Consider the following 23760-nt stretch of genomic DNA (forward strand, 5'->3'; position numbering starts at 1 on the left):
TTTTTAATTCATATTTACATTCTAGATATCAGAACTAACAAAATGATATTGTGACTTAAAAGGGAAAAATTACAAAAAACAGATAAAATATCACGCTCTTAAACATACACTCCCCACATGTACGCAACACAGCACTAGAAACATTCAGGCTATTTCAACCTCCACTTCATGCTTGTGTGCTGGTCAGGTTCTTGTCGATTCTCACGTTTATAACCCTCGACATCATAGTCTTCAGGACTGAAACACAACAGAAGAATATTAGACTTAGCCCACAGAGAATACAAAAATTTCCCTTTCATTATGTTGCAGTATTTTAAAGAATAATCAAATCTACATTTTTAAATTATAATAATAGTAAAATGTTTACATGAGATGCAGAAAGTTAATTTCAATTAATTATTAAATTTTCAAGCCTTTTTTTTTATCTTGGTTTAAAATGGTTTTCATAAAGTATTCTTCCAAGTGTATATTGTTAAAGAAGGTGGAGCAAATCAATTGCTGATGTTTGTTGTGTATTGTATAATTTATGATAGTCTATCAGTAATCATTAATTAATATATGTATTTGATAGTCTGGTAATCAACACTAGCTGTTTATAATTCAGGACAGTCAACCAATCAATAACTTGTACATAGTTAACCAAGATCTACCAGTTGACTGTGTAAATGTCTAATAATGTAACAGTGAATGCTTGCTGCCAATAGTTAACAGAAACACTTCTTGGTGTAGAGATTAGTTAGACACTTAGATATTTGTACTGTATGAGCTATTCTACTGAATTCTAACTGTACAACTATTGATGTTCAAAATATGAAAAGCTTAAATGAAACATTCAATGGTGTAGGGTCAGGTGTTTTTATATCCTCATCAGTCTTCAAGAATCAGTAATAAGTTGTACTAAAGACACTATGAGGTTTTGCAACTATACACACTAACTCAGTAATATGTTGTACTGTGTGAAGTTATGCAACTATTCACACTAACTCAGTAATAATATATTGTACTAAAGGTCTTCTTTCTGTCAATCCCATAACACTTTTTGATGACAAGCAACTTACTACTCAAACAATTTTGGAAATTTGTCTATTTCCTCCTGAGAGTAATCTGTCAATTTCTTTGGCACTATCTGAACTTGACGTATTTGACCAGTAACATTTTCTAAAATTTTCTCTGGAACATCCTTAGAAAAAAAAATTAGTTGAATATTACTTAATAACTTAATAGTGTGGAAAATCTAAGGCAAGCACTCAACAAAAGGAGGAAATAATAGACAATGTATTTATTTACTGTTATAAAATACATGGTGAGACATGGACTTCAGCTATCAAGTCACAGGAAATCTAAAGTTCCACAAGTCTTTTTACCTAAACACTACGACAGACCACCAACACACTTCCCAGTGTCGCTCCAGGTCCTCAAAACAGTTGACAGGTAGCCATAAGGACGAACACTTTTAGTTGCAGACAGCTCAGACAAGGAATACTTAAAAGTGAAAAAAAAAATTCCCCTTTCAGACCTTGTGGTCTATAGGGCAGATGATGTAAAGGTCATCTGTTTCGTGGCCTACGGTTAACATGGGTGTCATGTGGCCAGAACAACGACCAACTGCCTTTACTTTTCCCCAACTAATGTCAGGTGCCCATTAGAGCTGGGTGGAGTCAGAGGTGGCCGAAGATCCTGAGATTAAAAATCCTAGTCTTCACCAGGATTCGAACCCCGGCCCCTGGTTCAGAAGCCAAGAGCTTTACCGCTCAGCCACCACAGATCACTTTAGCAGGATCAAAAACAGTCCTTCCTCTAGAATCAATATTTCCTGTATACCTTGTGTTGAACAGTGTGCTAGTGCGCACCATGAAATGTCGGAGCGGGTGGAGGGTTATGGCAATAGGAAACTAAGTCAATGTAAAACATGGCTGAACTTCCTTGAACTCAGCTGGAACTTGTTATGTTCAATTTGTTCCCCTCCCCCTTTTTTGCTTTCAAATAGCTATTCTTTAATGTACTTTTTACTCTGCTTACAACTGTCTCAATATCAATATTGTTTTCTTCACATTAAAAAAAAGTTCCCATTTCAGACCTTGCAATCTATAGGGCAGATGATGTTAAGGCCATCTGTTTCTTTGGTCAATGTTTAACAAGCAGGCTGTCATGTGGCCAGCACAACGACTAACCACACTTTCTTTCTTCAACTAAAGTCAGGTACCTATTAAAGTTTGGTGGACATCCAGTTTTAACCGAGGTTTGAACTTGGGACCCCAGGTTCGGAAGCCAAGCCCTTAACCACCCAGCCACTGTGCCTTCACTCTTCACATTTAGACACCATTTAAATGCATGACATTAGAAACAGTAGCGAAATGTTCTTACTTCTTCTGGGTACAGGTGGAGACGCTTCATCATCATTTTCCTAGTTTCAACACCTGCTAGACAACTGTAAACTGCTCTTTCCAATATCTGTGAGGAATGAAAAGATAAACAATAGAAATTTATTTGGTCTAGTTCAGGTTTGTAAACTTATCTCAAGGTTACCAAAGTATCAATTACCTTAGCCTACCCTGAAATTGAAAAATAAAAAAACAAAAACAACTATAACTTACTCTGGTTGGATCCATTTCATGGACTCTCCAAGCTGATGCACGAGAAAAGCCACCAGCAAATCTATTCAAATAAAGAAAAAGTATAATCTTTATTTCAGAACTTTTAGAAATTTAATCTAATTAGGTAAACCAATGAATTTTCCGATTGGAAAAATGAGGAGAAAAAAAGCAGTGACGGGAACAGACTATTTTCTTAATGCCCATTTGTGAACTACAGCTTGTGGCAACTCAAATAAGGAGTAGCTGAATTCTTTGAAAAATATGTCAAATTAATTATATTGGATGTTTTACTGTAATAAAATAATAATTGGTCCAATGAAATTTCAGGAAAATTCCCATCACCGTAAAACCAAAGAAAATATATCAGCATTTATTACTGGAAAAGTTAAATGCACCTTGAAACAGAATTGAAAGCTTTATTAGAGCTTATAAGATGAGAGGATTCTGTGGCTAAGAATAAATGAGGTTGTCCAGTGCCAGTTTTTTTTTAAACACATTATGCCAGGACATTCCAAATAAGGATTTTTAAAAAAGACTTTTGGTTTTGGATGTCAATCTTCATGCTCCTCCCTAACCTATGGTTAAGGCAGTAAATTATTTCAAACTGATGTTTCAAAGGGTCAAGTGTTTGATTACTTTGTGTGATGAAAATGTTTGAAGGTCCTCCAGAAATCCCCCCTCATGGCTATGTGCTTAGTGTTGAAGACTACAACATGATCACCTACATCACCTGTTGTAAGAAGAGACATATATTTGATGAAGTACAAAGTTTACATTTGGTAAATAAGACATATAAATTTAAAAAAAAAAAACTAAAAAAAATGAATGTATATAATATAATTATGTTGGATGTCAATGCATTGGAGCTTTTCTTGACTTGGTTAATGTTCTACTAACAATATGTGTAAGGAAGACAAAAGAATTATTCATTAAACATTTACACTCTGGGTATTTTATTTTGGTTGGAGGGGAGACATTAAGAAACTCTTAATATAGGCTTAACTTACTATCACTATGATATACTGGTTTATTAAGACCCTGAAGGTATGGCAGCAGTCTGTAGGCAGTTTTAAAAGGACACTGATAATTTGCATCATAGATCCACCATGTTCTTGTCATAGTAGCCCATTGCTGAAACAAAAAAAAACATGAACATGGCAATGGACAAATTGGAATTCTTTTTAGATTAGATCTCTTCTTTAAAGAATGTAAATTTGCTCTATCTATTTGACATTTATAATAAGTATAAATGCATTAATGCAAGTATATATACACATTTTAACTGATATAACTTGTGAGAGTTTCATGAGTTTGTGAGTAGAAGTTAATTTCTGTTCAATATTAAACTGTACTGCAAAACTGTCAGTTTTTGATTTGCATGAATTTAAGGAAAGGTTTGCAGCTTTGATTGTTCCTGAAAATGTGTTTTTAATGTGTAACAGTAATAGAACTAATACAGAGTAGGAGACTATTATCTGTTGAATGCAACACTGCTAACACTAGTATGTGTGTGTACAGTAACTCTCTAGACTCTAGATCAAAGTCATCTAACTAGATATAGATCTATACGCTATTGGCATACTAAAGTATAGAAGATTAGTAAGTTATACGCTATTGGCATACTAAAGTATAGAAGATTAGTAAGTGATAAAAATCTTAGAATGCAGAAAATGCTATTTTTAAGAAATCTAATCCTTATAGTAAAGTGTGTCTGACTGATTCTAACAAACTGGTTAGTGGAGGGCTAGTCTAGACTATGTGTAATCGGTCATGACAAGACAACCAAGACCAAGCGATAGTGTTTGTTGTGTGTTCACCTGAGAAAATGCACACTGCTGTGGTTAGTCAAGCATGTAAGTCTACTTTCACCACGCATTTTTTTTCTTTAATCTAGATCTAACTGCATAGACGGAGATAGATCTAGATATATATTTCTTTTACGATTATGTAAACTTTACAGTATGGTTTTCCATTATAAACTACAGTAAGTCAATAGACTTTTTAAATATATAGTTTGTTTGACGTCACATAGAAACCTGGTGAAACCCTGACCATTTTGGATGCGCAGGAAAATTACGTCAGAAAAACATCAATTACTAGACTCTAGATCTAAGACTAAGTTACTATTGGCAAAATTGTCAAAACCATTGGAATTTTCATTTTTAAGACATTAAGTTTAGTCTATTGGCTAGTCTTAGTGTTAGTTTAGTCATCACTCTAAGTAGTCTTAGACTCAGTCTGTCAGTATCACTGTCTTGAACTTACTAGACTTGAGTAGACTAGACTTATTGTCACTTATTATTTAGACTCTAGATTTTAATATTACTATTAGTACTATTACTACTAGACAAGATCAGTAGATCTAGACTAGTTACTAGTACTACTGAACTACTACTGATACTGATAGTATTAGTATACTATTAATACTAAGTCTAAGTATACATTATACAATAAATTAATACATAGAACTAGATGTCACTGTGTGTCAGTATGATACTGAAGTGATACTCATACTCAGTATTAGTATCATACTGTGATAGATAGATGATTAGAATTATTAGATCTAGTAGTAGTAGTAAGTAATGTACTACTACTAGATCTAGACTCTAGCTAGTAGTAGTAGCCTACTGATAGTACTGTACAGTAACACAGTTACACTTACAGTAACACTAACACAAGTGACTAACAGTACATTACAATAGTAACATAGTTGAATAGTACAGACTACAGTAACAGTTAACAGTGAGTTACTCAAATTGAACAAATTCCAAAACAGTGAAAACTCATTAATGATTAAACTGTTTTAGTTTAGTCTTACTAAACTTTTACTAATTTTAGTCTTAGTGTAACTCAGATCTAAATCTATTCATTTTATGTGTCGATCTAGACCCCTCTAGAGTTCTAGATCTAGAATAGATTCTATTTGTTTATAGTTCACCTTTTTTGACTTACCGTAACACGACTATGCGCCATCTTAAAAATAGTTGCTAAATTGGAGTATCGATACTCAATTTAGTTTGGGCTCGAGATACAGAGAAGAAGTGTAATGTTTGATTAGACGATACTTATCGATACTTGATATAAGTGAGTAATTATAAGAGATGAAATAAAGAAATCGCTCTTTTTCGAAATTCTGTTTTTTTTTTATTTCTCAATTCAAAACTCAAGATCTGTGTATACTTATTTGAAGGCGCTTGTGTTTCTTTTTTTTCGTATAGGTGGGAGGAGGCTTCAGACATTGCCAGAGACAGATCATTATGGAGACAGCTTGCCGCCCAATGCGCCGAACGGCGCGGGAGGACCTAAGTCTAAGTAAGTAAGTCTATGCCTGGATCTCGATCTATGTGCTGGAATAAAGAATGTGCTTTTGGATTATCTAGAATCTAGACTGACCGCTCTTCGAAATAAACTCAACTGTCAGGAGCAAAGTAGGAGATAGTGTGCCTGGAATTTTAATTGGAGAAATGACTTTGAAAGCGTTGCCGTTGAGACTGTAGAAGTAGCTCGATCCAATGTTTAGAATCACACTAGTGCGGAGAGTTAAACATTGAGACTGTGGAAGCAGCTGGATCCATTGTTTAGCTGCTCACGAGTTTGGAGAGTTAAAAAACACTTTGACGAGCAGACCAACAACTATAACTATATGTTTCTAATTTTACTCCGAGTGCTGCTTCCTGCTGGCGTTTTGTTTCTTCTTAGAGGACGTTACAATTTTTATACAACTTTTTAACATCAATTATAGAAATCTCATGTACGGTCTGATCATGGTCTGATCAATGGACAGAAGCATTGAAGAAGAAAAAACAGAAAATATATATAGGCTACCGTATTTTCGCGCATATAACCCGCGGGTTTTACAGGTTTACCCTAACGGGTGGCAGTTGTGCGGGTAAACAAAATTTATTTTACTTATAAAAATAACAACAGAAACTATGGACATACCGGTGGGTTTTTATAGCCCCTACAGTTCGCTGTGTATAGATACGGCCGTAGGCTCGTATTTCACCTGCATGTTGCACTTTATGCTTGTTGGAACAACAACTGGAGCACAATTGGGTCTCGAGGGATAGATGTCTGATAAGCAACAACTTTATTTATATGTACCGCTAGTTTACTGCTTTGAACATGCGGGGTATTTACGGGTGCGAGTTTATGGATTTTGTTTTTACTTATTTTGAAATTAGTGCGGGTTATACGCGTTTTTTTGGATTATATGCTCAAAAATAGGGTACTCAAGTCAGGCTGAAATACTTTGACCCTACCAAAGAACTTACTTAGCAAGCAGGTAGTAGCCAAAATGGTATGGGAGCAGCGTTATTACAAGATGGCAGCCTAATAGCGTATGCTTCTAGATCATTAACAGTTACACAGACAAAGTGATGGGCTCAGATTGAAAACGAGTTATTTGCATAGGTCGAGGCTTTGGAACGTTTTGACCGTATACGTAAGGCAGGACAGTAATGTTCAAAATGACCATATACCACTGGAAAAAAAATTCTTCAAATACCATTATTTTCTGCTTCAAGAAGGTTACAGTCTCATGATGCGTCTATATCGCTTTGATATTCCGTTTCAGTAGGCCTTTGTTAAAGGAGAAAAACGGTCCATAGCCGACACATTAAGTAGAGACCCATCAGATGAAAAGAGTGATATTCTTGATGTTTGTGTTAGGACTGTTGCTACCAGATGTTGGAGAAAGTCAGACTCGAGACAGAGACAGATGGGACGTTACAAACATTCATTCAATACATCACAAATGGATGGCCGGACAAACCAAACAGTCTACCAGAATGGAAAGAGTATTGTTCACTTAGAGACGTGTTAACGTACGAAGATGGAGAGCAAATGCTACACACGGAAGTCGAAGAAAAGCTTCATTCGGGACACGTAGGAGTTGTTGCAATGAAAAGAGGAACAAAAGAAACGGTCTTCTGACCCGGAGTGTACCTACATGCACACAGGAAGTACCAACATCATGCTACATGTGTCAGAAAAATAAATAATCTAATCAAAGTTTATACAAGAAATAGGCTCCGATACTTGGGAAAAGATTGAAATGCATCATTCCATATGAGTGACCAGCAATATTTAGCTATTTTTTTTTTACCTTTAGTCTGTTGGACCGTTGGTGCACCATGCAAGATTTGTCGACCGCATTTCTCCATTCCTCAGTCTTTTGCCATAGTTAGAGCCTCCTTCAATGGCTGTAGTGGGTGATTATGTCACAGTTAGAGCTTCCTTCAATGGCTGCACTGGATGATTATGTCATAGTTAGAGCCTCCTTCAATGGCTGCAGTGGATGATTATGTCACAGTTAGAGCTTCCTTCAATGGCTGCAGTGGATGATTATGTCACAGTTAGAGCTTCCTTCAATGGCTGCAGTGGATGATTATGTCACAGTTAGAGCTTCCTTCAATGGCTGCAGTGGATGATTATGTCACAGTTAGAGCTTCCTTCAATGGCTGCAGTGGATGATTATGTCACAGTTAGAGCTTCCTTCAATGGCTGATGCCAATTTTATAGATGTTGACAATATGAAGTTGACAACAACGCACGCAGTTATTTCAGAAACTGAAAGTTGTATTTGCAAGCTACGGGGTACCCAAAGTCTGTATTTCTGATAGTGGGCCTCAGACCTCGGTATATTTTTCTAAGTTTATGCTGAAATGGGAAGTTAGGCCTACTCATCTGAAATCAAGATCCCCATTACACTGTTGGTAGCACAGCATATTTTCAATATGGAGGGAGCAATTCTATATTTTAATACATTTAAAAACTTAAAAAAAAAACAAGTGGGCAACTAACTCGCGTTAATAAGGAGATTTGCTAGGAAGAGAAACTGTCTCGCATTGAGATATTGTTAAAATATAGCTCAATTCTTTTGTTTTTTAGTTGGCAACGGTGAAGTTCAGTCCTCTACCATATATTACTTATTATATATTATATAAGTCTATGTCCTCTACACTATTTAGTTTATCGTGAATAATTTTGTTAATTCGCTTTTTAGTTCTACGGTATATAGCACAGAAACATAACTTCATAACAATTCAAAATTACAAAGTTTGCTAAGTATTATTATGAAAGTATTTAAAAAAAAAATTTTGTGGGCATGTGAACAATGAGCCCCCTCATTAGGGCGAGTATATGTTTTGTTGACAAATAGTCATATCACTAACAGGAGAGGGAACATCGGCGAGTAACTGGCACCTTAACCAGTAGGCTAGACTTCGGGCCGACCATAATACCCACCTAGGAGAAGGGAAACTCTGAATGCTGCCTTTCAGTTATATCATAACACTGTAAAGGCTTTTGGGAGTCGACTAGGAGGACAAATCAGGATGCGGTGAACCTTACCAATAGGCAGGTTGCAGTCCATGGTGCTACACCCTGGCAGACAACGACGATGATCCCAAACTGTTTCTGTCCCTTTGGATGCACGATCAAATACGTCGAGAGGAGGAGATAACTGCAGTGTGGGTAGCATCTTTCTGAGTCTGACCAGAGCAGATGCCCCAGCCCAAACTTATCTGTATAAAATTATTTATAGTTGTTTCAAGACTGAAGGATGACATAGTCAGTAGTGTTAGTAGTGTATAGTTTCGTATATAACTTGGTTGGGGCGAATCGGACTCGAACACAATAATATCATATTCATTATTATTATGACGGATCTAGATACACAGATTTTGATGAAGTTGATATTTTTGAATTATAATAGTCAGCTATGTAGAGACTTCATTCGATATCTTAATGACATCGAGATAAGGAATTTTTAGGAAGTTTTGCCTTTATGCTTTCCATAATGAACTAATAAGCCATAAGGCAGTCTTGTATAGCCTATATTTCGTTGACAAAATTAAAGTAAAATTAGTGATTCTGAATTGAAGCAAATTAATTAAGCTTGTAGCCTAATTGTTTGTCCATCTTTACGCCATTACCAAAAAGAATGCAGTACGCCTAAAGGGCACCTCTCAAAATTTTTCTTCATGGTTAATGTCTGAAGTCTTAACAGCTCCGCAAGGCAGCGGAGGAATTTAAAATCATAGTAGCCTTCTTTTCAAGCTTCCAAACTTTCCCTGTCAGCAGAAGCAATTTCACCCACTTGAGGTGCTGGACCTGCAGTAGTCAGAGACTATTTGAGACGCCAACCATTCTGCACTATTTCATTGACAAGGGAGCTAATGACACCCCTAGCTACAACAACTGAGACGTAGGCAAATAAGTTCTAAACATGTAGATGATCAACTGGCTGTCTTAACGTGAAATAAATAAATGACTCCACCGAGTGTCTTTAAAGTTTGGTAGTGAGTGTCTGTTTGTTTCATTTCTTTTTGTTTAGTTGGCACACAGCAGTTTAGTTACGACAGCAAGTGTCACAAGGTCAAATTAAATTTAATTATAATACATAATAATTATTGAAGAGTAGTCCTAATACCTACGAGAGGATTTTCAGATTTCATAATTTTGATTTTATAAGCTAAAGGTCTTTTTAGGTTTAATGGAAACATAGTTGATAAAGTCTTTAAGAAATTATCTAAGGGCTTACAAGACAGGAGACAGGAATAAGGTACTATGTAGTTAAGTAAAAACCATTTTTGACAATAAGTTTAACAACCAGCCTATTTCAGCAGCTGAGGTAAAGTCCTCGAAATTGTAATGGGTTCTTGTATATCAGGAACAAAAGTCAGAATGTTTGCAGATGATTGCATAATATATAGAACACTTATCTTATTCTGATAAACCAGTAACACAGACTAAAAACTCCAAATACCTTATAGTGTTATAATACATGAAAATTATAATAGAATCCCCATTTTAATGAAATTATCAAAAATCAAACAAAAAATTTGGGTTTGTTAAATTTTTTTACAATTAATCAATAACATGAAACTAAAATGTTATTTAACCATGGTTAGAGCAATATTAGAAAATGCATCCTGTGTTTGGGACCACTCAACTTAAGAGAACATAAAGAAACTAGAACAGAAGCAAAACAGAGCAGTAAGATTTATAACAAAACGAATATTCACATTTGATTAGAGTTAGAACTTTAGTAAAATCACTAAATTTAGAGACCTTTCAGGACAAAAGGCTAAAATCTAAAGTAGCAATTATTGAAACGCTGAATAATAATCTACTAATTAAAAAAAAACAACTAATAAAATACTTAAAAAGACACAAATATAAAGGGACATTTCTTATTCCATAAGCTAGGACTGAGGGCCAAAACTAAAATCAGAACCACCCTCGTAAGAGATATTTTAATCGCAGATGATGCAGCGGTAGTGGCACACTCACAAGAGGAACTTCAGTCACTAATGTCCCGCTTCTCTCATGCCTGTAAAGAATATGGCTTGACTATTAACACGAAGAAAACAAATGTAATGGGACCACCTGTTACAGCACCACCCTCCATCCTCATAGAGTCGTCATAGACGATAACAAGCTGGATGTCGTAAATGAATTCTGCTATCTGGGATCCACAAGTCAAGATGACCTGTCTCTAGAAGAGGAGATTAAAAAACGCATAGGGAAGGCTGCCACGACCTTCGCTAGACTAAAGTCAAGAGTTTGGGAAAACCAGAAGCTCACTACAGTGACCAAAATGAAAATCTACAAGGCATGCGTTATGAGTACACTACTGTATGGCAGTGAATCATGGACCACCTACGCAAAGCAAGAGAGAAAACTAAACTCATTCCATTTGCGATGTCTCCGTAGGATCTTGAAAATCACATGGAAAGAAAAAGTGTGCAATACTGAGATCCTTGCGCGAACAGGTATTCCCAGCATCTTTACAGCCCTCAGACAACGCCGCTTGCGCTGGCTTGGACATGTTCGACGGATGGAGGACAATCGCATCCCGAAAGTCATCCTCTACGGACAACTCGCGACTGGCTCAAGAAAAACTGGTCGCCCCCCACCTCCGTTACATAGATGTAATAAGACGGGACCTCAAATCAGTGAACATCAATACTGACCATTGGGAAGACATAGCTCTAGACCGCACCAGATAAAGAGAGATAGTGACCAAGAAAGCTATGGATAGTGAAAGAACATGGGCCTCGGCTCTGGAAGAAAAACGTACAATGCAAAAGATGGCCAGCTCCTCTACCACCGAAGCAAAAGCCACCTTAACCTGTGATATTTGTGGACGAAAGTGTCTCTCCAAAATAGGGCCACATGAAAAAGTGTGCGCGATGAACCATAGTCGTTCTACGATTGAAGGAGGCCAATTAGCTTGGACAAATAGGTACAAATGCTCCTTCTTCCCTAGTGCTATTAGAGCATTGAATGGGTCGCCTGAGCCAGCCAGGAAAACCAGTGACTTGGCAGAATGTAAGCCACTGATTAACATGCATGACTAGAGTAATACGGGGACATGCGTAGAACGTAATCCTCTTCTCTTTTGAAGAAACATCTATAATTTATAAGATTAGTTAAGGTGTGGTCGCTTTGTATTATTCTACCAATCCAAGGGCAACCATATAAGATGATTGAGAACCATATGAGGGTATTGAGAACTATATGAGGGGTTTGGGAATCATATGAGGTGATTGTCACTGAAACAAATTTTTAATTGGTAACAATCAATTCAGATTTAATCAAGAATGATTTGTAGGTAGCATATGTGTAAGTAAATTATGTCTATTATCATTTGCTGATACAAATGCCCAGGGACGTTTTGTAATCTAGATATTCAAAAGATAAAACATAGCAGGGTTTTTCTATTACATTCTCTAGTGGTGTTGTCTATTACATTCTCTAGTGGTGTTTTCTATTACATTCTCTAGTGGTGTTGTCTATTACATTCTCTAGTGGTGTTTTCTATTACATTCTCCAGTGGTGTTTTCAACAAGTTCTCAAATAAGCAATTTAAATAATGACTTTTACAAAATGTTTGCTCAGAGTAACTGATTCCTACAGAAAGTTCAGATTTAATGCCACAAGCTACATGCAGGCTATTATTTCTAATTTTTGAAAATAATAATTATTTTAAATTGTATTTTTATAGTATAGAAGATAAAGAGTTTCATACAGCTCATTCATTCCACTAAGTTATGATACTATTGCCTCATGATTTTTTATTCCTAAAACCACATCAAATCATGAGCATTGAGATCCACAATATTGGTTTTACTGTCGACTGTGAGTTAACAAAGTCATAATACAAACAAAGTCATAATACAACTATACAGAAAATCACAAGAAACTGAACAAGACATCAATTGTGGTGCAAAAAATGTCAAACTTTTTTTTTAACAAATAGCATCAAAATCTGAAGTATTACGCTTGTTTAAAGCACATAGAAATCAAAAGATTTTCTAGCATCTAAAAGCCAGACATTAAACAGTGACATAATTATCATACAATAGACATCACAACAGTTAATAAAAAAAAACAACAACAACACAGCAATTATCCTTAAATAAACACAATAAAACACTAAAAAACACAGTAAAAATAAAACCCTGTATAAATGAAGCACATTTAATGATGTGAAATCAGTAACTTATCAGGTATAAACAATTACAGCCATTGTGGTTTGGAATACTAAGCAAGCTATTTGAAATAAATTAGGCCAATGAATGTGTGGTAAATACAATTTGTAGACACTACATTAATTAATAGCATAAGCAGAATTCACATTTTTTCCCCTTTTTGTCAAAAAAAAATTATTTTTTGTATTCACATAATTTTAAATAAAAGTGCTAGAAATTAATAAGTCTCAAACATTAAAGATTTCTGCTGACTGAAAACATTTTAAATTTTAACATGTTTCTAGGTATAACTTTAAGAAAAGATGATTTAGCGGACTTTGAATATTTGTATAATTTAAACTATACCTTTTTTAAAAATAAAAGCTAATATTGAAGTAAAATTATGCCTATAAATCAATTAGTGCACCATACTTTGCCAACAATTGTAACATGTAAATTTTTTATTGTTGTTCAGAAAAAAAAAGTATGTATAAATATTGAGAATTAAATTACACACACAGAATATGAACAAATTTTATTTTGATGCGATAGGCTATATTTTAACAAAAATCCAATATTATTATTCAAAAAACATTTTAATTTTATAATTTGTCTATAAACTATTCACCTAAACTGACCTTTTTTTTTTCTATCAACAAATAAAAAGTAAATAATTATGATTTTTTTCATTGTGCTTGAAATATAGACACTATTGAATTACATCTAAAGAACGCACACTATGAAAACAAAATAGTTAAAAAATTTAATGAGTAAATGAAGAGAGTAAATAAGAAAAAAATTGTAAATGCATTTAAAGGGTTTGGAAAAGAACATTATAAATAAAAATAAAAAAAAACGATGTTTAGAAAATAAAACAGTAAACAACATCCTATCATTTAAAGGACACAGCTTATATGGGAGGGTTTCCTGTTCCTGATTTTATACATTCGCACTACTAAACTATATATTTCAAAAAACAGTTTGAATCCTACTTAATGGAACAGAAAGTTACAATTTTTAGGAAGAGAAAAAAAACAAAACAAATCTGTACGTCAAGGCAGAAAATTGACTAAAGTAGCACCTGTATTGGATTTCTACAATCATTTTAAGTTTAACAGTTTAAAAGATAATTGTTGTAGCAATAAAACTGTAATGTTTTTATTCTCGCGAAAGATTTATATAGTATATTTAGTATTATTTAGTACATGATGTTAATCTCAGCTTTTAAATAACTTAAAAAAAATTGATGTTTGCCTAATACTGCCATAATATTTTATTATTTTTTTAAAACCAAGATGAAAGTCTTTGAAAAATGATTTTAATTAATCTTTACATGAATTAGAATCAATTAGTTCATTTTATTTAACGTAACAAAAATAATGTACTATTTTTGCTTTTTTCCAAAACCATTATCACAAATTGAAAACACTGGAATCAACAAGATTCACAAGTCACAGCCAAGCATGACCAAATTTGAGGAGTATAAAATAAGTTTAAAAATAATCCAATATTTTTTTTACAGAAAATAAAAAGGCTAAATATATTATATATTAAAAAATTTCTTACGTGTATGTATAAAATTGTGTCTTTTACGGACTGCATTTTTTTAAAATGAAAAAACCATATAACTAATTGCTTTGTAACAGCTTTTTACAATGATAATAATAAAATGTTATAAAATGCATGATTTTAATTCTCGTACACATGAATGCCAGTTGGATAAAAATATAGCTACAATGCTATATTCAAAATAAAAAAAGAGAGTATGAATGGTACTACAAACAAAAAGGCTATTCTGAGCTTGTTCAGATGTAGCTGAAGGAAAGGACTAATGTAATAAATTATACATCTTTATAGCACTTCATTATGTATGAACAGGAAAAAAAAACACATTTTTAATGTAGAAAAAAAAAAGCTTAAATTAGGATAGTAATACAAATATTGTACACCTTACACTTCTTAATGACTTATATATATATATATATATATATATATATATAATGGACTATCGAAATTCAAACGAAAACTTGAAATACTTTGGTGTTCTTGATTCTGAATAATGCTATTTGAGACATTTTTAAATTTTTTGTGTGTGTTTTTTTTAGCTCAATTATAGCACTGGTAAGGCCTGGCTAGTAGGTTTGTGTCTTATCTCCTGTGTAAATAGTTAGGACAAATTTTGAGAAATGTCTAGGGTTTAAACATTATATTTATGCTAACATTGCTCAAGGTTACACATTTTTATTCATATTAGGCACCTACAATGACAAATTCAAATTGCAGCCTACGAACATTATTTTTCTCAAGCATTGTTCTGTGTTTCTTCTTAAAAAACATGGTCGACAAGAGCTGACTTAGCATGTTCTGAAAAGTGTGTGATTACGAAATTAATAAGACTCAATGCAAATCAAATGTAATGTTCATAAGTAGACAAACCAAAGACTAAAGAGAGTACAAGCTAAAGATATTAATTTTCATCAACATCTGTATTTAGATGTACTATTCTTACATTTTTTTTTAAAGCATGAACAGAAATGATAGCAGTTTGTCCCAAAATAAGCTTTCCATCTGTGTAAATCCACTGGTAAATAGTGTTTTTAGAAATAAAGTTTACTGCTGGGAAGGTTGTGTTTCCAATTTGTTTAGAATGGCAATTCTCCATTAAATTTCTCTGTTATTAAGTAGCAAATAGGGTTTAGGTAAATGTTTATTTACACAGGCTTTATATCATTCACAGCTGAGTTGATACAATGCAGTGATTGAAGTTCTCAGCTGTTGGGAATTATGTACCTATTCAGTGGCTAAGCCATTAACAGCACTTTTCAAGTAGCGGGGGACTGTTTTGGCTTATATCTTAACTAATCCTCATAGATTTTTCAGTATTGCAGCAAAGGCCTTGTCAGAAAAATCATGAAAACTACAACCAATAAACATTTGTGAAAATTCAATCCAGTGTTAAGGTTTCGATTTACCTTTCCACTTAGACAAAGCATGTTTGACTTAGCTACTATTTCTCTAAGTCCAATGAAAGAACAGAAGTCAAGCAAGAAACCATTATTTGGCAACCTGTAGTTAACAACTCCAATATGCTATGAGTGTCTGCTTTCTTTTGTTGACTCGTTCAGGTTGAGTAAACATGGATGATTATTAGCAATACACTTAAAATGATCTTTTGCCCCCCCCCCCCCCCCCCAAAAAAAAATGTGTGTGTATTCTCTTCAGCTGATAAGCACAAACACATGGAAAACAGTGAGAACCAGTAGATGACAAAACAACTGGAGCATTATTTTTGTATTTTTTTTCTTATACATAAGTGAAATTCCAAGCAAGGAAAATTATATTCCTGATAAATCAAATAAAGATGTGCTTCATAAAGAAAGAAATGTTTAGGATTGAAGTTTGAATTAAACATATATTGATGTTGCAATAATACAAGTTAGCCAAATGATGACTTTAATAAGATACTCCAACTATGCACTGGCCTACATAACAAACTCCAACTATGCACTGGCCTACATAATAGAGCAGCATTTATTTCTTCTTTTTTTGTCAGAGTCATGTACTTGTAAATCTCCAGACAGTCCACCACCAGGGCCTGACTGGGTTAAGGGTATTGACTGACCATCACTGTCTGGAATTGTAAGTTTAACATTGTCCGGCGAGGCGGCAGCACCATCCGCTGCTTTCCCATTTTCCTTTGGCTGCAAGCCATCTCCCTGAGGGACAGCAGCTAGGGTGTTCCCAGCAGACTGTGGGGATATCCGCTCCTCCACATCGCCAGGGTAGGTCGGAGAGCTGGGCTGCTTCTCGCTGTCATAGGTTTGACCATCTTGGTCAATGATTTGAACTTTTTTGGCAGAACGCTGTTTTTGTTGTTGTTGTTGTTGCTGTTGTTGCTGCTGCTGCTGTTGATGCTCCTGTAGAGTTCTCTTTTCTTCCTCATTGAGGTAGAAGTTGTCTCTGATGATAGTGGCTCTCCTCAGGAGATCCTCAGCTTCCCTTGACAACTCACCACCAGGCAGAAATGGGTTGTCTCTGCTTTCTAGACTGTTGAAGAAACAGAAGTATACAAAAATTAGAATTAAAAGTTATAATTTGTGTCTTTTGATTGAAAAGAAACTAACAATTGTTCTAACTTTTGCTTTAGTCTTCTAAATGACTTCACTATTAGGATAAAGTCTTGAAGTCTTTGTCATTGAACTTTGTAATAAGACACTAAATTTCTAATAATTCAACCAATAGCAAATGTACACGTTAAGAGAGATCATGAAGTCTGACTACTAAGATGCAGCATTACTTCTTGGAGGGATGCAAATTCTTATAATCATCTTCTCTTTTAATTGCATACTTGTTAGTTGTGTTGATTGCTTAAAATGTTAAGGAGATAAGCACCAGTTCTATTATCTTATCTTAAAGATCACAGACATTACTTCAAAAAAAAAAAAGATTATTATGTCCTACGCATTTCATGTTTCAATCTAGTCATGCAGGTTAATCAATGACTTAAGCTCTGCTAAGTCATTGGTTTTCATGGCTGATTCAGGCAACCAATCCCAATTCACCGGGGAAGTAGGAGCACTTGTACACTTTTTTCTAGCATTTGAGAATAAGAAATGTGCCCCTATCTTTGTGTCATTAGGTTTGGTTTTTGTAATTTATGGTTTAGTGTTTTATGTATTATAGCTACTTTACTACCCTGAAGTAACATTACAAATGTTCATTTTTACACCTTTTTTTTTTGTACTGGGATTTATCTTTTTGCACCAATAGCAAACTAAGTTCCCTAAATTTTAACTTAGGTAAATTGTAATTGGCAGTAGCATAAAGAACCAACTATGTTTAGTTTCATTAAGACATTGGTTTGTTACACAACACACTAGGAATGATACAACAGCAAAGCAGATGTGTTAACAGCCAAGCTTCTAGGGCTAGTATCAAACGTTTGCAAGAAAAACGAAAAAAGTAAAGAAGAAAATGTTTAAACATATTCATGATATTATTATATGTGAAATGTAATGAACACTTTTAAAAACTATATAATGCTGTTTTGTTTTACCAAAAATAACTTTTTTTTTATTCTGATTCGAGCCATTTGTCCGTTTGGTACCTAAAAACTTAAATACTTTCTTCCACATTTGGTATCAACAAATGAACCAGTACTCTTTAGTGTAAAGGGTAAAGTAATCGATCATTCAGAAACACGCAGAACATAAACGCGTGCTTAATATAACACTAACAAAGACAAACCATTTATAACTATTTTTGGTTTCCTGGAGCTGTAGGAATTCTTTGGGAGGTTTGTATGAATGGACAAAGCGAAGAGATGGGAAAGAGAGACGTGCTCCAGTGAAAGCCTTACAGAAAGAAATAGTCGAGAAGTGAGAGGTGGCTCTGTCGCGTGCAAGCATTTTGTGGAAGGAAGAAGATAAAACTGATGTCAAAAATAGGATGTCTAATTGATCTCTTAAGTTCCTTTGAAGCACATGTTAATGTAAATATTCAGACTTGACTTTCGTGTAAAATGTGTTTATAATTTACGTTTGCATTAAAACAAATGGATAGAGCTACACCAAGCTACATGTAGCCTACTTCAAATGATCCATGCACATTGTAAAAGTTTAATACGTATAGATAAAAAAAAAACTAGAAAAACATAAAAAAAAAATTAAAAAAAAAAGCTTATACGAAGTGTAATTGTATCAATTAATTTGGATCAGTCATGTAATCAAATGTGTAATAGATTTAGACCAACAACAATAAATCTGTGCGATTAATAACATTTTACCAATTATTTTTGTTTAGCGCAATTTCATGCTTTTAGCTTTCTCAATACGCTATGAAACTATTACTTATTCTTTCTAGCTGGTAAAATTGGGGGGGGGGGGGGGGAGAGAAAGGGATATCTGGGTCTGGGTGGATTTTACCGTAATTAATTTTTAAAAAGCATTAAAAAAAACAAACCAGGGAACTCGCTTCCTCAGGCCGACGTGCTAACCACTCTTCTATGACTAGAGAAGACTGTTTAGTTTCACCTAACCTATAAAGGGAACTAATTCAGCTTATACCACCACTTCAGTCAAGTACGATTTCATTCCCTTGTTCGAAATACTAAACAAAATAATTAATTACCAATAGTTACATAACAAATTGTTTTTTGTTGTTTTTTATTGATTCTTGTGTGGTCAGGTAAAAGAAATAATTGTGCAAAATTTCAGCCGGGCGCCGGAGAAATAATGGGTAAAAACTTTTCACCAGAAAGACAGACAGACAGGAGACAGGAGTGAGTTGATATAAGCTTTGTAAAAATCAGCATACACTAAGAATATTTTTTTTTGGATTAGTTCACACATAAAGATCACGTCATACTTGCAATGCACATTTCATCTACACAAGAGATCTTAGCATTGAATTCATTGAAAGGAAATGGATTTTACATTGGGGAGAGAGATACCATTTGTACAATTCTTTGTATGTTGTCCTTAAACAGGTTGGAAGAAAAGGGGGAACACTCGATGACAATTCACACTATGAATACTGAATTTGTCTTTTTTAATACCGTTAATTAAAAAACAAAAATGTATTCTATCTAATCATAAATATAGCGCGATAACAAGATATATACCTTCATTAGTGAACTAAAATCATGCTATTTTTATTTAAACAAAAGTTTCCCCAAATATTGTCTTAAATAGCCGTATCAATTGTTCATATAGAGTATAATCTCTTCAGATACAAAAATATATAAATGTAATCGGTTACGTTAAAATAAACATTAGAATTTAAAAAACTGCAGACCACATTCTTTATTTTATACCTTGACAACCAGTACATAGGGGCCATAATATTCGTTAAGAAATGAACATATACTTTAACTACTACTAGATATACTATTTCTTCTTTCAAAGTCCCCTAAGGCGGCCTAAGGGAATAGAACAATGACATAACAAGATACTCTCTTCTCCTTGGAGGTTTCCATAACTACAAAGATATAATCTCAAACCCAATTCTTCATATAGAGTCTACATTTTTTACACCGGGGTCCGGCATTTATCTTCTTTTATTTTGATTCGTCGCATGCGTAATATGATATCACGTGACCTTTCTTACGATTCCTGCCGTGACATTTAGCGAAAAAAGAAAAAGGGTGAATGTAGTGAGCATGCTTGGTGGGGGTGTAGGAACCATATGCCTGGGAGTGAAATTTGGGCCCAATGCCAAGAATTCCTACACAGTAAAAATATACACAGCTTATGAGTAATTTTTTATTTTATTTTGAAAACTTTTATTGAAGTAGTTTCTTTATTTTTTAAGTGTATAGTTTGATAAACAGTAGATTTAAATACAATATTTAGAAAGTTGTTTTTGTTCAAAGCAAAAATCAGTGTAGCCCTAATAAGTGTTTAAATACAGCTTTGATCAACAGAGCTCAAACCTAAAACGCTTGCTATCATTCTATAAACATTCTGACCACTGTAAGAAAAACAACGCAAGTTTAGACAATACGGTTATATCCCAAGATCCTCAGGGCTCACAAACCTTTTCTTCAGGGAACAGTTCCAGACATAAGAAGAAGAGGCAGACAAAAGAAATGATGGGAGGACATCAATGAAAAAGATTCAAATCCTGGCAAAAGACAAGAGAGGGATGGAAATAGATGGTCAAAGGATCACGTGTGGTGCTCCAACGTTCAACAGAGGGTTATACACATTAAAAGATTCATACCAATACTAGGTAAATGAAAGAACAACGACTACGCATATCTCTATCAAGAAACTTCAGTTTCTAGTTCATCCTAGTTCATCAGCTTTCACTGATCTTTATTTGGAAAAGAAGCTGTGAGCCCCTGACGATATGTACTTTAGTGGTGCATGATTGGTCACGTGACTTCGTGCCTCTAAAGAAGCGTTAATATTTTTGCTTTAAACTCTTGTTTTGCCCCCCATCCTCCGTATTTTTATTTTATCTCGCAAAAAAAAAAAAACTCAATGCAAGGGGAAAAAAGAAAAATCGAAATAAGAATCAAGGGGAGTGAAATAAAGAGAAGCAACAGCATTAAGAATGCTGCTATTACTTCCCTTTCTATTGTGATTGGATTACTGACGTTTTTTTTTTTACTACGCGCTCTAAGCCAGTCCAAGGGAACTTATCGAGAGTCGCGCTCCGTTTTCAGATAGTGGTAATACCCCTTGCACTAGCAACGTGTGGTTCTTATAGAGATAATAGCCCTGTACTAGCAACGTGTGGTTCTTATAGAGATAATAGCCCTGTACTAGAACCGTGTGGTAGCCTTAGGGAGAGACTTGTACCGCAATACAGCCTATTCACAAAGACCACATTTTTCTTAGTAAGGAGAAGGTGGGCCCACTGCATCACAGACGGGGAGGGAGTTGTATGTTCAATGTGATCATGATGCACTTTGTTACTTTCTGACTCCCCAGTATAATTATTACTTTGTAATGAAAGGTGGGTCAAACATTTTCCCCCTCCCAAATCAAACCGCAATTTATTCTGGCTGATTCACTGATTGCTGAGTAGAGGGCAGACCCGTTATGTTTTGTCTCCTGTCTGCAATTTGTATCCAGTGTCTTGGATGTCTTTGAGAACTAGTATTAGAACTAGCTAAAGAGTTTAGATCTGGCTATAGAATTAGATCTGGCTATTGAATTAGATCTGGATAAAGAATAAGCCCTAGATTACTGAGTAATAGATGTGGATCAGTGACGAAGCAAGATACCCGTAATCAATTTCGGTTTTGGAATAAGCGGACTTTCGAATGACCGAAGTTCGGATTATCGGGACTCAAAACTTTTCCACTTGCTTTTAGTTCAATTACGTCTTCTTAAAAGTTATGACACTTCTTAAAAGTTATGACACTTCTTAAAAGTTATGACACTTCTTAAAAGTTATGACACTTCTTAAACAACTACATGTATTTTCATTTCTACATATTTGGCTTTTTTTTTTTTTTACTCAATACCACGTGACACACCACATGACATACAGAACAATTATTTGAAAACATAATTGTTTAAGAATGTATACATTTCAATTCTAAAAGTCGACACCTTTTTTCCTTCTTTTAAATGCATATTTTGGTCATGGGCTCGGTTATAATATATATATATCTATATTCGTCCTACACATATCCATGTGCCAATCTAGTCGTGTATGCTAATAAGAGATTTAAACACTACCAAATCTTTTGGTTCTTCTGAATGATTCAGGCCAACCGTTCCATGGTACTATAGGAAAGAAGGAGCACTAGTAAGAATTTGTCCTAGCAAATGGACTAAAATATTTGTAGTATGATGTCAATAACCAGATTAATAAAAAATAAAAAGGGGGGGGGGATGTTAAAATGTGTTCCGTGTACATGACAAGTAGAGTTCACCTCATTGCATAATCCAGTTATCTAGATCTAGACTCTAACTAGATGATCGATCACCATGCAGACACTCAATCATGGGATTCACTTCAGTCTACCAACAAAAGCACTGTTGATACGATATGTTCTGTTATCGTCTATTTAGTCGACATATCACATTTCAATAAACGAATACACTAGATCCAAGTGAAAAGAAAATCTATTTGCAGGTGTTGTTGTTTTTTTGCTGGTAACACAGTGCCACCATTGTGAAACCGTTCTACACACTGGGCCTAGTCTCATATCCAAGGCAAGAAAATAGAAAGCGGCAACAAATAAAACCGCGGGAAAAGATAAACGCCTGCAGCTGACTTCACGTCTGAATGATAGAATTAGTGTTTTGTGTTATCTTGGCCACAGGGTTAGAGGGGAAACAGTACGGAGAAAGGTGGGGGATTAGAGAGACCTGTTGTTTGGAATACTATTTACACACACACGCAAATACACACACACACACACTTCCCAACAGACGTTAACACTAACGCAGTACAAAATTAAAAAGGTGCTGAAATTAGGGAACATCCAATACTGACGTTCTATGGGAAAGGTGAGGACACATGAAATGCAAGAAACGTAATTTTCTTCTTTTCTGAAGTAACGCCCCTGTAAAGTGTATAGGAGAAATCAAGACATACACAAGAAATCTATCTATAGAAGCTGTTTTACTCTGAATGTATATTCCCTTTGCACAGTTGTTTATTGTTTTAACATGCAATTAGATTTAGTTCAATGAGAGTGAACCTTCCAATCGACAGGTTTTGAGTCTTTTGACATAATAATAAACTTCGTGGTGGTTGAGTTGTAGCACTTAGCTTGAGAACAGAAGGGTATAGGGTTAGAGTCCCAATGAAGACTGTGATTTTTAACTTCGGGATTTTTTGGGCGCTCTGGAATCCTTTCTAATGGGTAGATGACATTAGTTGGGGAAATTAAAGCGGTTGGACGTTGTGCTGGCCACATAACACCCGTGATACCGCTGACCACAGAAACAGATGACCTTTACATCCTCTAGCCCCATAGATCGCAAGGTCTGAAAGGGGTACTTTTTTTTATAATAATAATGAGGTATCACAGAATAGGTTCCAGAGATCCCGCAAGTCTGTAGATAGACTGTATAATTTATTGACTAAGTGTCAATGCGAAAGTGTGCTTATGATGGGACGTCAGAAGTTAAGCTTTAAAAAAATGAAATGGAGGTGACCGATGGAGCGCAAGGTCTGAAAAAGGATACTTTATTTTCGACTCTCCCATGCGGTACACT

General features: G+C 34.8%; 2 protein-coding genes across 15 annotated transcripts in view; both read right to left on the minus strand.

Annotated features, from left to right (window-relative positions):
- On the minus strand, positions 1–5699 carry LOC106060854 (39S ribosomal protein L13, mitochondrial-like). The gene is made up of 7 exons (XM_013218877.2): positions 5547–5699; positions 3602–3725; positions 3231–3324; positions 2595–2655; positions 2365–2451; positions 1059–1180; positions 1–237 (listed from the first exon to the last, which is right to left on the minus strand). Exons 1-7 carry the CDS (start codon positions 5565–5567, stop codon positions 150–152), a joined length of 597 nt encoding a protein of 198 aa, XP_013074331.2. The 5' UTR covers positions 5568–5699; the 3' UTR covers positions 1–149.
- Positions 5700–12823: 7124 nt separating this feature from the next.
- The window catches only part of LOC106060855 (ras-interacting protein RIP3-like), a 215055-nt gene continuing 204118 nt past the window's right edge, over positions 12824–23760 (minus strand). For all 14 annotated transcript variants that reach the window (XM_056029782.1, XM_056029793.1, XM_056029795.1 and 11 more), the window contains one exon: positions 12824–17122. In XM_056029782.1, coding sequence (XP_055885757.1) covers positions 16588–17122 — 535 coding nt within the window. In that variant the 3' untranslated portion in view covers positions 12824–16587. The remainder of the gene's footprint in view (positions 17123–23760) is intronic.

The sequence above is a fragment of the Biomphalaria glabrata genome, chromosome 5 (genome assembly GCF_947242115.1).
Source record: "Biomphalaria glabrata chromosome 5, xgBioGlab47.1, whole genome shotgun sequence".
NCBI classification, from domain to species: domain Eukaryota; kingdom Metazoa; phylum Mollusca; class Gastropoda; family Planorbidae; genus Biomphalaria; species Biomphalaria glabrata.

What these genes read in the sequence shown, in the direction of transcription:
- LOC106060854 (XM_013218877.2), bottom strand. Translation starts at nt 5,567, where the DNA reads ATGGCGCATAGTCGTGTTACG. An exon ending in ACCAGTATATCATAGTGATA is followed by an intron (nt 3,325 to 3,601) that starts GTAAGTTAAGCC and finishes TTCTTACAACAG; the next exon opens with GTGATGTAGGTGATCATGTT. An exon ending in TCCACCTGTACCCAGAAGAA is followed by an intron (nt 1,181 to 2,364) that starts GTAAGAACATTT and finishes TTTTTTTCTAAG; the next exon opens with GATGTTCCAGAGAAAATTTT.